The following is a 16277-nucleotide window of genomic DNA, read 5'->3' on the forward strand; positions in this document are numbered from 1 at the left end:
ACACTACCTCAAGGAGACCTCAACCTCGAGACAACAGAAAACCACTTGACCCACCAGGTCGAACTAGCGAAAGGCCACAAGGACCAGTTCGCACCAGAATTCCAGAGTACAACTTGAACGTAGAACCAACTGAAGTTGTAGCAATCTTGAAGGGCATGGGAAACAATGTCCGATGGCCAGGAAAGACAAAGACCCCAAGCGAGAAACGAGATAACTCTAAATGGTTTGAGTTCCATGGTGATCATGGACATACCACTGTTGAATGCATCGCCCTCAAACTCGAGGTGGCCGAGTTGCTGAAGAGAGGTCATCTCACTGACTTGTTAACCGACAAGGGAAAGAATACATTAGCTCAAAGAGATGTGCCGGCTAGAGAACAAGAGGAACCTACACCCTCGAAAACATGCCTAGTCATAACAGGAGGATCAGATGTGATTGGAGTCAGTCACTCAGCCGCCAAAAGAAGTGCTCGAGCTGCAGTCAACCCAATCGTCAGATCAACCACAGGGCCCTCCTATACTGAGCAAACTATTAGCTTCCTGGACAATCAAATTTCTACTCTCATTAACCCTTATCATGATGCCCTCGTTACTTCACTTACAATTGCTAATTGTTTAATTAAACGTATACTTCCAGATAATGGGTCTTCGACTAACGTTTTGTTTCTATATGGCTTGAAAGATATGGGTCTGGAGGAATCTAGCATCTGTCGTCGCTCAACCATCCTAATTGGCTTTAGTGGTGAACAGAAATACACACTTGGAGAGGTCACTTTACCAGTCTACGCAGAAGGAATCAATCTCAGCACGACGTTTGTAATGTTAGACTTCCCTTCAGCCTACAATTTGATTCTCGGAAGACCATGGATCCATGGCATGAGGGTTGTCCCTTCCACTTTCCACCAAGTAGTCAGATTTCCAACCCCCTGGGGAGTGCGAGATATCAGAGGGAAACATAGCACCTCGAAGAATTGCTACAAAAACACTCTGAAGGCCCCGAAGTCTCCATTATAGCAATTACAGAACGAGAAGCCTCTTAACGACCCTGATCGCCCGAGCATGGAAGAATTGGATGAAGTCCAGACACACCCTGACTTTCCAGACTACAAAGTGCAGATTGGGTCAAGGCTCAATCCTATATTGCGTAACAAACCCATAGAATTCTTATCCCTTAACCATAATTGTTTTGCTTGGTCGCATTCTGGCATGACAGGTATCGATCCAGAGGTGATAGTTCATAAACTCCAAGTGGATCCTAACCACCCTCCAGTGAGGCAGAAACGAAGAAAGTTCGCTCCAGAGCGCAATAGGGTGATTAATGAAGAAATCCAGAAGTTAATTGACATTGGGTCAGTTCGAGAAGTCAGTTATCCAGACTGGTTGGCCAACGTGGTAGTAGTAAGAAAGAAGAATGAGAAGTGGAGAGTCTGCAAGAGTCTGCATAGACTTTACTGACCTCAACAAAGCATGCCCTAAGAACTCGTTTCCATTACCTCACATCGACATGTTGGTTGATACCTTTGCTGGACATGAGTTCCTAAGTTTTATGGACGCCTTCTTGGGATATAATCAGATATTGATGCACCCAGCCGACCAAGAGAAGACTGCATTTATCACTGATAGAGGCATATTCTGCTACAAGATTATGCCCTTCGGGCTAGAACGCTGGAGCGACCTAACAGAGGCTAGTCAACAAGATGTTCTCCAACATGTTAGGCGACACCATGGAGGTCTACATCGACGACATGTTGGTCAAGTCCTTGATCGCTGATCAACACCTCGAACACCTCCAGCAGGCTTTTGATGTCCTAAAAAGGTATAGCATGAAACTCAACCCCACTAAATGTCCTTTAGGTGTGTCATCAGGAAAATTTCTAGGCTACATGGTTACCCAGAGAGGCATTGAAGCAAATCCTGACCAGATCCAGCGGTCATCAATATCCATTCTCCTTCCTGTGTCAAGGACGCCCAAAAACTGGTTGGCCGAGTAGCTGCTCTAAGTCGCTTTATCTCACGATCGTCAGAGAAGTGCCATCACTTCTTTTCCACCTTACGCAAGTCCAAAGAGTTCAACTGGACTCCAACTTGCGAAGAAGCACTTCTGGATTTGAAAAGGTATTTAACAACTCCACCTTTACTCTCCAGGCCTAAAGAAGGTGAGAATTTATATATATATCTAGCGGTCTCCGAGACTGCTGTAAGTGCTGTGCTAATTCGAGAAGAAGAAGGTAAGAAATTTCCTATTTATTACGTTAGTAAAACTTTGCTCGACGCTGAGACTCGCTATAGTCAGCGTGAAAAACTCGCATTGGCCTTAGTCATGGCAGCTAGGAAGTTGAGACCATACTTCCAGTACCATTCAATAGTTGTTGTCACAGTCTTTCCCTTGAAAAATATACTTCATAAACCAGAGTTGTCTGGGAGACTCACCAAATGGGCCGTAGAATTAAGTGAATATGATATAACCTATCGGCCTAGGACTGCCATCAAGTCCCAAGCATTAGCCGATTTTATCGTTGATTTTTCAGCTAACACTTTGCCACATGCCGAGAAGGAATTTTTGTGTCTTATAGATCGAAGCAAACAAAAGTGGATCTTATCTGTAGACGTCTCAAGCAACATGAACGGGGTTGGTCTTGGCGTGGTCCTCCAATCTCCAGAAGGAGACTTGATCCAACGTGGCATTAGATGCAGCTTCAAAGCGACCAATAACGAAGCAGAGTACGAGGCCTTTATTGCTGGCCTAGCCCTTGCCAAAGACATGGGTATTCGACATCTTGAAATCAGGTCAGACTCCCAACTGGTAGTTAACCAGCTTCAAGGAACTTACCAAGCCCGAGACGCCAAAATGACAGCCTATCTGGCCCATGTAAAAGAAATGCAAGTCGAATTCGAAGAAATTTGTATAACCCAAGTTCCTGGACTTGACAATGAGCACGCGGATGCACTGGCCAACTTGGGATCCTCCATCCAGACTAAAGCAGTTCAGACTATCCCTCTGGTCATCCTCGAGTGGCCAGCTGTATGGATGTCTCCAACTTCCCAAGTGGCCAGTACAGATCTAGCTGATAACTGGACGACTCCAATACTCCGATACTTAACGAATGATGAGCTTCCAGAAGATAAAAATGAGGCGAGGAGACTTCGAGCCAAAGCTGCGCGGTTCATTATACTTGAAGGCCAGTTACTAAAAAGATCATACTCTGGCCCATACCTCAATTGCGTCACTCCTAACGAAGCCAGGTACGTACTAGCAGAATTACATGAAGGTGAGTGTGGTAATCATGCAGGTGGTCGCAGTTTGGCTAACCGAGCCCTCACGTCTGGTTATTACTGGCCAACCATGAGAACTGACGCTTCAAATTTCTCTAAACGGTGTGATAGTTGCCAACGATTCGCCCAATCCTCTCATTTGCCACCTGAATGCCTAAACTCAATTTTATCACCTTGGCCCTTCATGAAGTGAGGATGGATATTGTAGGCAAACTTCTAACAGCCCCAGGACAACGAGTATACATGCTAGCCGTTACTGACTATTTTACCAAGTGGATCGAGGCCGAAGCCTATCACCAAGTTCGAGATCGAGAGGTAAAAACTTTTTTCTGGAAAAATATTATTTGCAGGTTCGGAGTCCTGAAAGAGATTGTCACAGACAACGAGTCTCAGTTCATCAGTTTTGATTTTCAAGACTTCTGTCAAAATTGGTGGATCAAACTCAGCTTCTCTACCCCGAGGTACCCCCCAATCGAATGGCCAAGTAGAAGCTTCGAACAAGACTATCATAAAAACTTTGAAGAAAAGACTCGAAAAGGCTAAAGGAGCATGGGCAGACGAGCTACCAGGAGTTCTCTGGTCGTATCGAACCACTGCTCGAACTCCAACTGGCGAAACACCTTTCTCCCTTGCATACGGTTCAGAAGCTGTTCTACCAGCCGAAGCAGGAATTCCATCAACTAGTTCCTAGTGGACTAGTGAAGAAGAGAACTGGGAACAACTCAACCATAACTTAGACACTATCGACGAGTTACGGGACTTGGCAGTAATCAGAAATGCAGCCTACCAACTGAAGGCAGCTCGCCACTACAACAAAAATATCAGGGCTCGAACCTTCAAAGTGGGTGACTGGATACTTCGAAAAGTATTCCAGAACACTAAAGAAACTGGGGCTAGAAAATTAGCACCAACTTGGGAAGGATCCTACCTAATAACTAAAATAGTAGGGCAAGGTGCATGCAAACTACAAGCCAAAGATGGACTCAACATCAATAACAGCTGGATATCAACACTTCTTAAGTTGTATCATTTCTAAACTCTAAACTTTTTGTTTAAATTTGATCTCAAACACTTTACTGACTTAAGAATCGGAGAGTCGGTGGCTAACCCTCTAGCACGATCTTTTGCTGGATAGAGCATACAGCTGGAATGCAACACATGTTAAGTCGTTAGAGCATCTTACCCAGACAAACAGACGTCTCGCTAGAGGTGTATCTCTATCCTTCCAAAACTCCACCTCAAAAGTTTATATTTTAAAAACTGTACTAAGTAACTTTTGTAGACGTCCCACCCAATTGCAGAGCGACTACGAACGACAGGGGGACAAGCATGGGTGAAAAAAAACCTCCATCATCCACCAGCTTCAGTCGACTCGAAAGATAACAGTCTGGAAAAGTTGATTCAACTTTTAGACTAAAAGGCGTGAAACATTCCCCACCTTCAATCAGGGACCCAAAAATTGTCAATGATCCCTTGGAAGCACGAACGAACCAAACCATTCTCAAGTCTTGCACAATCCAAGACTCCATATAAGGTCAAACAATGTTCATCTCAACTTCCATGAAGTACTGAATGTATTCACTACGTACTTCTATCCTTCCCCCTATTAATAGAATATTACTGACTTGAGCGTCAGAGGGTCGGTGGCGCTTCCATCGACCATCGTTTTTGTGTGCGTACAGGTCGGCTCAGGGACAAGCAAGAGAAGCACAACCTTCACTCATCCACTGACGCTAACCGACCGGTAAATAATCAAAGTCCAAAAAAACTATTTTTCTACACTTAGGCTGGGGGATAAACGGTGCCTCAAATTCCCTCAAAGCCGAAGCAAGACTAGAGCTTCGATCTCACACTTCAAACGAAAAACACAAGACTTCTACGAGAAATCAGTACTTCCTAGAAGCTTATTGTGACTTCAACGAGGCAACAAGGTCCACGCTCGAACTCCAGTTGGCCTAACAAGAGTAACGTCACACCAAAATGCAAGCTGAACTTCCTGCATAGCCGTGTAAGAGACCAGCGCAATCAACCTCAAACTTCTAGACGAAGAACATAAGACCTCGACGAAAGCACAATAATTTCCAGAGTCTTACTGTCACTTCAACGAAGCTTATGTGGTTCACACTCGATCTTCAGGTTGCCTAAGAGGAAGTACTACTACATCATACACGTTCTTGCACCCCCATTTCAGCCACACAACACAAGACGCCACTTATCTATTAATTGCTTTTTATATAACTCTCTTTACGCATTGCAGTTCATGCGGGCCGAGACGTCTCCCAGACTCCACCCTGCCTAAGGAAGGTTCGAGATAAAACACAACCCGAGGAATGTTAACACCTCGGATGTTACCTAAAAACGACAAAAGAGCTCGAGACTTCGAAATCATCAAAGCAATAGAACGACTTGAAATTTTCACCTTCTTCCCGAGAGAATACGATCTCGAGCTCTACATGACGGAATTACGCCTCAAGGCTCGACTCCAACAACAAAGTCTTAGAATTCTACCATTCCAGAAGAATGCATTCGAAAATGCTAGCCCAAGGACAACTCTGTAGACGACAGTGGAATCCCGAAGGTCAAGCTCAAAAAGAGCACCCTCAAAATTTCATCCACTAGGCTCGAGATGACAAACCTCAAGCCTAAATTACTTTGTAATACTTCTTACTCAACTCTTTTTTGTTACATTGCAATATTTTCTTATGAGTACCTTTTTTGAGTGTTTGATTGAAGTGACTTGACTCATAAAATTCATTGAAGAGATCATCACCCTTGCAAATATTTGAATGGTCAAGACTACAATTCTACTGATAAGAACCAAGTAAAGGAAAGTTAGAACAACAACAAGGCATCACAAAAAGCCCCATGGGCGTCTAAAGTTGCATATGCCTTGAGGGCGTTTAATACACGTCTAGAACACAAAAATAACATTAAAGCCCCTTGGGCATCGGGACGACACGACTTGCCTCAAGGGCATCGAAAATACGTCTAAACAAAAACCTACCCAACATCAAAGACCCGATCAAGCATCTGGTCCATCTATAGTATCATCATGAGAATCATACCAGTTCTCCCTTCGCCATTCCCTCCAATTCTCCAACTCGTCGTTTATGACCAGGTTGTATGAAGACCTCTCTAGTACTCCTTCGCCATCTCGGCTCGAGAACGTAATGTTGCAGATTCCCCCATTTTGAGAATGTTTGTCGCACAGTCATTATGTTCCGCCTTGAATCCTTCAGATGAAACTTTCAACTCTTCATGAGTAACCTTCAACCTCGACATTTCTTCCTCAAGAGAACTAATGCGAGCCTCAAGGGCACTCTCCCTACCCTTCTCCTTCGAGCATTCCTCCTTCAGCTCAGCCACCTACTTTGCGTAGGAAGAAATGAGCCTCTGGGCATGAAAGATCCCAGACACAGCCTGCAAAAAACATAAAAATACATTAACCATTCAATCAATCAAGGAACTAAGATTTCGAGAAGCACAAAAGCTTACCTGGGCCCCACCAATGGCCACACGCCTCATCGCCTCCTCAGCGCCCAACTCACCAAGGAAGTCCACATCACCATCCAAGTAGTAGAGATCAGACAATCCTTACACAAAAGAAGGGTCTCGAGAACACTGATGCACCCTCGGGCAATTGAGTACAATAATTACCAACTCGAATCTGCATAAAGGTTGTCTCGGGACAAGCACGCTCAACTGAAGGGGCAGGCTCGACTGGGGTAGTCGAAGGACCGGCTTGTTGAGATGGAGTAGGCTGAAGCTTCCTCTTCTTTGTGCCCTTAGCAGCACGTTCCTTTGCCGAGGGCGGAAGAATGCTTCGTGGAGGCATATCGTCAGCTAAACAAGTCAAACAGAGAAAAGGTAAGTGAAACATAATGCAACTATAACTCGTTAGTTTAAGCAAATGAAGTACCTATAGGAACGATAGAAAGAAGGCGAGTGATACGTTGGTGTTGAAGGTTTGTCGGACAAAGAAGGGTGGTCCAATCTCTCCTCTCGACCTCTAAGAAAGTGAAAGCCCCGAGTCTAGACTCGGCTTCCTCGAAAGTCAGACCGTGGCGGTTGCTCTTTTTCACACCTAAGCAGAAGATATTCAGGTGACAAAACTCTTTCCTTTACAAAAATCAAACAAACAACGCATGCATAACTCACAAGGGCGACGCCAGCCAAGTGGAAAGTTCTGCTCAGTACTACAACCAAACATGCCGCAAACGAAGAAGTATCGTCATTGCCAATTCCTGTCATGTTTAGTCAAATTAAGGATGGGGTGGACCATATGATGCACCCGAAAAGGTTGCACACCCAAGCGGAGGTATCAAGTAGTAATCCGGCAAAGCCGGGATCGATCCAAGGATAGGAAGGTAGTTTGGATATCGAAGGGTCTTATCCCTCGGTCTAGGTATCACAAACTAACTTAGACTAAAAAGTAGAAGAACAAAGATAAACGGGGGGTTTTGATCGAATAAGGTGATAAGAGAATAAAGCAAACAAGTAAAATAAGCTAAACTAAACAATAAAAGTAAATGGGCGAGAGAGATTCGAGAGAAGAGTCGAAGGAACAAGAGTCGGGAGACGGTAAGACTCGATTCGGGCAACAAATAAGTGAGAGAGGTGTCGAAGTCCGGGAATCCATAATGATAAACCTACGACTATGTGTAGTCCGATTTGATGTGTCGAGGTACAATCGATATTCGACTCCTAAAGTAGATGTCTCTAAGTACTATGTATATCCGGAGATCATACTTAGTCAAACAAACGTCTAAATCGGTTAATCCCGAGTCATCGAAAGTGTTGTCTAGTCGCCTAACTATGTGAAGTGCATGACAAGACACATGAAATTATGACTTAGACTACGATCGATATCGAATACTTCGTTTCGTCTATTAACTATGCGAAGTGCTTGACAAGACACATGAAAATACGATCAAAACGATAATCGAACTAAATGAACATCAATTTATAATCAAAACATCAAATCATATTAAACATAATCACGAATTCATCACATTTCATCTCATATAATCGACAAACTAAAGTTAGCTAAATATGGTGATTGAATAAGAAATGGAAAGGAAATGGTGAGAGAATCCCCCTTTTTCGATGATGGTTCGAGGCTAAGATCGTCGGAAAATATGAGTTTTAGTTGCAGCCGATCTCCCCTTAGCAATTTTCTGGGTTCCCCATAGCGACCACCATCATCTTCTCCATTTAGAACACAACCTCCATTAAAGCTAACCCTAGCTTTCTCCCTCTAGAAATTTCTTGTCCAAAATCAAATCAAACTACATGGGAAGCTAGCCAAGATGATGGGAAGTAAAAGCCCTAAGGTTTCGAACCAAGAAGGTTGCCGGAAAACTCATATAAGTCCGGCCAAAATATGAAGAAATCCGGTCAAAATCCATGGAATCCGGCCAAAAGGCCACTGTCCCGAGCCGTGAGCTTCTTGTCCTTGCACGTCCGAGCCGTGAGCAGCTACCCCTTGCACGTCCCGAGCTATGAAGCATCAAGACCGGCCAGATGCAGCAGCTACCCGAGCTGCTTGCACGCGTCCTATGCTGCTGGTCGCGACTAGCAAGTGCTGCTCCGGCCTGGTCTGAAGCTCTCCCGAGCTGTGCTGCTTAGCAGCTTCTCCCGAGCAGCTCGAGCTGCTGCCGTGCAGCCCGAGCTGCTGCCGGCCAAGGCTAGGCCGGCCTTGCCTTGGCCGGCACTCCTCCTTCTCCTTCTTCTCTTTTTCTCTCTCTCAAACTCTACTAAATGATGAAGAACCCTAGCCCCTTGCCTCCTTCTCTCCTCTCTTGGATGTTGGATGATGAATGATGAAGAAGATGAATAGTGTATTTGACTCAAACCCTAGCCATAGTCAACCTTGACTTTGACTCAAACTTGAGTCCATTGGGTGCCTCCAAAATCTCTTCCTTCTTTCATCTTCTTTGGGCTTGGGTTTTAGACTTGGGTTTTAATCTTCACTTGGAAATCAAGAGGGTGCCTTCTGGAATTATAACCAAAGGAGGGTGCCTTCATAGAATCCTTGTTTTAAGACCGAACCTCGACTTCTTTCTTTCACAACTTCCCCGTCCGAACTCGGAATTGACTTCCGTTTTCTCCGTTGGGCTCGTCTTTGACTCCTCTTCTCATATGATTTGCTTGAAGTCTTTTTCTCTCATTTTGGGCACATGAAATGATAGTGATAATTCGCCCCCTTTATTCCGAATACCATGTTTAGCTCCAAATATGGTACCTAAACAAGAAAAACACATAAAATATTATTGATAACACTCGAAAATGACTAATTAGTCTAAGTTAGGCTCTCCAAATGTGACATTTTCGTGTCACATCAACATCCCCAAACTTAAACTTTGCTAGTCCTCGAGCAAACAAAATAAAATGAAAGCCTAACTCACTTTCGGAGGAATCCCGGTTGCATTTAGCATATGCAACAAGCCGTTAAACCCCTAGGTTACCCCTAGTGGACGAGTGTTGTCTCGTGAGAGTTTCCATAGATGATACCCACAAACATCGAGTCTCATGAGACACAAGGGTCCAACATCCAAATCATAGATAAGCATGGTTCAAATAGTAAAGGGTTTAAGCATGTCAAAACATAATGAATCAAGTAAACAAGTTCATGTGAAAGCTAAAGGCCCCTTCACTAATGATCTTACCCTAAAGTGCTAGTGTCATACCATAATGAGCAACATCTATGTTCCGAAGTCACAACGCCTTGGTTCCTAGTTTAGTACATTTCGCCTCGACTTTGGCCTCACGGACATACACTCCAAATATGAAATCACTCAAGAATGGTTCGCTCGTATGTGTGAGTGTGATCACTAAACATGGACTCAACACATAAAAAGGGGTGGGGACAACATTTTGGAACGAATGATCTCCTAAAAGGAATTAGCCACTAAATGGAGTGGGGAAGCTCACTCGCCCTTCTCACCTATTCTACCCTCTAAGGATGCCTTCCAAAGGTTGACGGATACAAAAGATGGATGAGATGGTGGATTCCCAAGAATGTCGATCTCTTCATGATGAACCTCTCAAGCATCTTCACATTTGTTTCTTGCTTCGAATACTTATTCATGAAAACAAACACCAACACATATATACACTCACATCACAACACATAAGAGCTAACACATGCTCAAACATACTCATATACAACTTTATTTCATTCATTCTTTCTTTCTCTTTTCCTTCTTCTTTTTTTCACTTCTTTTTTTTCTTTATTCTTTTTCTTCATTCCTTTTTTTTTCTTTTCTTTTTCTCATAACATAAAATCACACAAAACAAAACAATTTCAACTCACACAATACTATATTCTTGCAATCAACTTTCTTTTCGTATTTGCTTTGGAAATTCTTCGTTCTTTTCTTCTCATGTCTTCATTCTCAGAATATAAGATGATAGATGGTGATGGAGTATCCGCCTTCCTCTAGTTAGCATTCTCATTGGGTTTCATAGACTACAAGGGCAAGGTTAATTCGCTATCCTAATGTCACTCCTAATGGCTAAGGAAGTTGAGCACACGAGATCAAATGAGCTCTTTTATAAGTTACGAGGTTGAGTAGCTCTTCATTCTACTCGGAGTTAGCGCGGAAGAGTACACTCGAAGGACAATTTAGGCTTTGAGCTCTCACATGGGTTAAGTCTCCACTAATGACTACTCTAGGTCTCTTAGAGATGTTTCTTCTTCACTAAGATGTTACTCCCATAGTATAACACAAACACTCAAAGACTCGACTTTCATGCAAAGATCATTACCAATCACAAAACCCATCAACTCGATACATATGCATCAACATTCTTAAAACTATCACTATAATCACATGCAAATCTACTCAAAATGTTCAAAATTTTCAAATTTTGGCTAATTTGAACCCTTTTGTCTTTGAAACCCATGGTCATGCATTGGTTATGGTCATATCCTGCATCCCCAAACTTAAAACTAACATTGTCCTCAATGTTCAAAGCATACACTCACCAAATGATAAAGAGGCACATCAATTTAAAGAGAAGAGTGGAGAGATATTACCATAACCGAAGGAGATAAAAGATGATACTACCAAGACTCATGTATAACGAGGTTCCAAGTTGATGCCTAGCTCACGCCATCCCCAAACTTGGAACAAACCACGCCTTAGAAGTAAAACAAGTAAGAAATGCTCCTAAAATATCCAAAAATATAATGAGAATGAAGCACAAAAGAAGACATGACCATATAAAGTCTACCACTAACGCGGGTATAGACGATTGCATCAAGCTATGCAACTAGCCTTTGATTCTCTTGTTTTCACACAAGAGCACGAGTTATGTCTCGTGGAGGGTTTCCAGAGATGATACCCACAAACATCAAAGGTCAATCTTAGTCGGCTAACGATCATATAGTAAAAGCCGGAAGATTTGGGGGTCAACCCAAAGAAAGCTATATACAAATGCTAAAAGTCTCACAATAATATCGAACCATATAAGTGCACGTGAGACTAAAAGCGAAAAGAGACCATCCCCAAACTTAGTGGATGCACGGTCCACTAAGTACGCATAAATGCTAGGGGCGACGACTAAAAAGTCGTCAAAAGGGTCGACATATAAGGGAAGTGGGAGGAGGTCAGTCCGAGGCAAATAATCAAACTCAAGCTTAGTGGATAAAACATCCACTAAGTCCCTAGACATGCTAGGAAAGACATCCGAAGTGTCCCATAAGGGGTCAACAACCGAGTCTGAGATCACGTGGAAGGTCGAACTAGACTCTAAGGGTAAGGCAATAGGCTCGGGGACCAAGTCAAGGTCCATAAGTTCCTTAGGTAAGTAATCCAACAAGCTATCCGCTATCTCTTCAACTACTATGTTATCGACATCCTTAAAGGCATCGGGAGCCTCAAAGTTAGGCATAACACCTTCCATTCTACATAATCCATCCAGATAATCACAAGTGGTAAAAGTTGGAAAGTTCAACATCGTGTGATCCCCAAACTTGCTCGTAGAGCTATCATCCTGAACATTCAAATCTAATGTAGTCGGATCATGGTGAGATGACAATGGTCGAGGGATTGAGCAATAAGGTTCATCGGTCAGTTCATGCTCTAAGGGTCTATCAAGAGCTTCTTCGACATTTAACTTAAGACTAGAGTTAGGTGTATTACCCTCACCATCATTCATAGTCTCCTCTTGAGTTTGGGGTGCGCGAACCCCTTCCTCGTCGATGATAGGCTCTGACTCAAGTCTATCAACAATTTTGAGAAGTCGTTCCGTGATCTCCATTATATCTCGATTAAATCTAGTTTGGTACTCTAAAACTAATTGGAGAGTCTCTTCAGACATCTCCTCGTAATAGGGCACATGAGTATAACTAGACGAACACTCTCGCGGAACACGGATCATGGGACAATAGTCGGTCAAATGGTCTAAGCTCGCACAAATAGCACAAACCGGGCTAATGGTCTCCATAGTCCTTTCTTCACTACCTTCATGTAGATACCTAGACTCGACTCTTTGAGTGAAATCATCGAGTCGGGAATTGTCATCACTAAATGAACCGTTCATATATGCTTGTCGATAGTCACGAAGACTTCGACGTGGTCGATCAATACTAATAGAACTACGGTCCTCATTAAGTGACAAATTCATACATGAAGGTGTGGTCATCCCAAATTCTTGTCGATAGTCTCGAAGACTCTTACGGGGTTGATTACCCTCATGCTCATAATCCATAAAACCATGTTCATGACGAGTCTGACCGACTCCATACATCCGTCGATATTCACCCATGGTTATCCTAGGTCGGTCAGGCTCAACTCGCCTATTCCTATCACTAGTCGGAACATTCCTATGCAAATTTGAGTAGTCCTGATGACTTGTAGATGGTCGACTAGTGTTGGAAAGGGTTCGCATAAGGTCATTCTCATCAAATGACCAACTTGCCATGATCTCACAATGTTCAAGGATACTAACACACAATCGCAAAATGGGAAAGAACACTTATAGACTAACAATCACACACAAGTAAAAAGGAAGAGATAGAATGTGATACTATCGAGTGCTCCTCTCCTTTCGTTCGCCTTTTCCTTGGCTTCTCGATTCCTTCCTTTTCCCTCGCCTTTATGTCGCTTTTGGCTCTTTTCTCGACGGTACCTAAAAAGAAGATAAAAACTACAAGAATAAATAAAGAGAAAACGTCTAAGAAAGCAACTAACACAAGACTAATGAACAAAACAACAAACGCTATCCTAACTACTAAACCTATCCCCGGCAGCGGCGCCAAAAACTTGATGCACCCGAAAAGGTTGCACACCCAAGCGGAGGTATCAAGTAGTAATCCGGCAAAGCCGGGATCGATCCAAGGATAGGAAGGTAGTTTGGATATCGAAGGGTCTTATCCCTCGGTCTAGGTATCACAAACTAACTTAGACTAAAAAGTAGAAGAACAAAGATAAACGGGGGGTTTTGATCGAATAAGGTGATAAGAGAATAAAGCAAACAAGTAAAATAAGCTAAACTAAACAATAAAAGTAAATGGGCGAGAGAGATTCGAGAGAAGAGTCGAAGGAACAAGAGTCGGGAGACGGTAAGACTCGATTCGGGCAACAAATAAGTGAGAGAGGTGTCGAAGTCCGGGAATCCATAATGATAAACCTACGACTATGTGTAGTCCGATTTGATGTGTCGAGGTACAATCGATATTCGACTCCTAAAGTAGATGTCTCTAAGTACTATGTATATCCGGAGATCATACTTAGTCAAACAAACGTCTAAATCGGTTAATCCCGAGTCATCGAAAGTGTTGTCTAGTCGCCTAACTATGTGAAGTGCATGACAAGACACATGAAATTATGACTTAGACTACGATCGATATCGAATACTTCGTTTCGTCTATTAACTATGCGAAGTGCTTGACAAGACACATGAAAATACGATCAAAACGATAATCGAACTAAATGAACATCAATTTATAATCAAAACATCAAATCATATTAAACATAATCACGAATTCATCACATTTCATCTCATATAATCGACAAACTAAAGTTAGCTAAATATGGTGATTGAATAAGAAATGGAAAGGAAATGGTGAGAGAATCCCCCTTTTTCGATGATGGTTCGAGGCTAAGATCGTCGGAAAATATGAGTTTTAGTTGCAGCCGATCTCCCCTTAGCAATTTTCTGGGTTCCCCATAGCGACCACCATCATCTTCTCCATTTAGAACACAACCTCCATTAAAGCTAACCCTAGCTTTCTCCCTCTAGAAATTTCTTGTCCAAAATCAAATCAAACTACATGGGAAGCTAGCCAAGATGATGGGAAGTAAAAGCCCTAAGGTTTCGAACCAAGAAGGTTGCCGGAAAACTCATATAAGTCCGGCCAAAATATGAAGAAATCCGGTCAAAATCCATGGAATCCGGCCAAAAGGCCACTGTCCCGAGCCGTGAGCTTCTTGTCCTTGCACGTCCGAGCCGTGAGCAGCTACCCCTTGCACGTCCCGAGCTATGAAGCATCAAGACCGGCCAGATGCAGCAGCTACCCGAGCTGCTTGCACGCGTCCTATGCTGCTGGTCGCGACTAGCAAGTGCTGCTCCGGCCTGGTCTGAAGCTCTCCCGAGCTGTGCTGCTTAGCAGCTTCTCCCGAGCAGCTCGAGCTGCTGCCGTGCAGCCCGAGCTGCTGCCGGCCAAGGCTAGGCCGGCCTTGCCTTGGCCGGCACTCCTCCTTCTCCTTCTTCTCTTTTTCTCTCTCTCAAACTCTACTAAATGATGAAGAACCCTAGCCCCTTGCCTCCTTCTCTCCTCTCTTGGATGTTGGATGATGAATGATGAAGAAGATGAATAGTGTATTTGACTCAAACCCTAGCCATAGTCAACCTTGACTTTGACTCAAACTTGAGTCCATTGGGTGCCTCCAAAATCTCTTCCTTCTTTCATCTTCTTTGGGCTTGGGTTTTAGACTTGGGTTTTAATCTTCACTTGGAAATCAAGAGGGTGCCTTCTGGAATTATAACCAAAGGAGGGTGCCTTCATAGAATCCTTGTTTTAAGACCGAACCTCGACTTCTTTCTTTCACAACTTCCCCGTCCGAACTCGGAATTGACTTCCGTTTTCTCCGTTGGGCTCGTCTTTGACTCCTCTTCTCATATGATTTGCTTGAAGTCTTTTTCTCTCATTTTGGGCACATGAAATGATAGTGATAATTCGCCCCCTTTATTCCGAATACCATGTTTAGCTCCAAATATGGTACCTAAACAAGAAAAACACATAAAATATTATTGATAACACTCGAAAATGACTAATTAGTCTAAGTTAGGCTCTCCAAATGTGACATTTTCGTGTCACATCACCATACCGCTGCGAATCTTTAGCTGATATCGACCACGGTCTAAGTGATTCTCTTTCAAGTAATAATACGCGCAAACGTCGACCTCGTCTACATCTTGCTCCTCCTTTTCCGCTAAGGTAGCTAGAGCTAACAACAACCTCCAAGTGTTCGGCATGAGCTGAGAAGGGGCTATTTTGTACCGAGATAACACTCTGCAAACTAGGGAAGGCACGAGATACCTAAGGCCCGAACGGAAGCAATGCTCGTAGATAGCCGTCCAACCTGGGGGACTGCCCCAGCAGGAAAGCTCGTTAGGGCAAGCCGCCCTAATATCGACTTCGGGTGGAATATCATACTTATCTCGCAATCCACTAACATATTCGTCATCAAGTATCGAAAAACAACACCCCTCTGGCATATCCTCTACCTCGGCACTACGCGAGTCTGAGGCACCCTCGCCGTTGTCATCAGTAAGGCACATGCTCGGGTCCTCCATCCTACAAGTCATCGACGGAAAAGGGTGAACAATTGCTTCCCGCCTAATGTCGAGGCCTACAAACTTTTGTCTGGAACAAATCCAACAAATGTTTGCACGTATGACTCGCGAGCGAACCAATACTTAGTCTAACCAGATTATATTTGATCTCTCTAGGACAAATAAGTCCCGCTAGCTCGAATGAATTGAGCCAACATT

At 43.5% G+C, this 16277-nt stretch overlaps 1 protein-coding gene across 1 annotated transcript; it reads left to right on the plus strand.

Moving 5' to 3' along the window:
* Positions 1 to 2319: 2319 nt before the first annotated feature.
* LOC147567042 (uncharacterized) lies at positions 2320 to 3465 on the plus strand. The gene has a single exon (XM_086656724.1). The coding sequence runs from the start codon at positions 2320 to 2322 to the stop codon at positions 3463 to 3465; it is 1146 nt and encodes a 381-aa protein (XP_086512850.1).
* Positions 3466 to 16277: the final 12812 nt, after the last annotated feature.

This window comes from Eschscholzia californica, unplaced genomic scaffold, assembly GCF_041429995.1.
Source record: "Eschscholzia californica isolate CP2 unplaced genomic scaffold, dmEscCali1.0.p SCAF_1, whole genome shotgun sequence".
Classification (NCBI taxonomy): domain Eukaryota; kingdom Viridiplantae; phylum Streptophyta; class Magnoliopsida; order Ranunculales; family Papaveraceae; genus Eschscholzia; species Eschscholzia californica.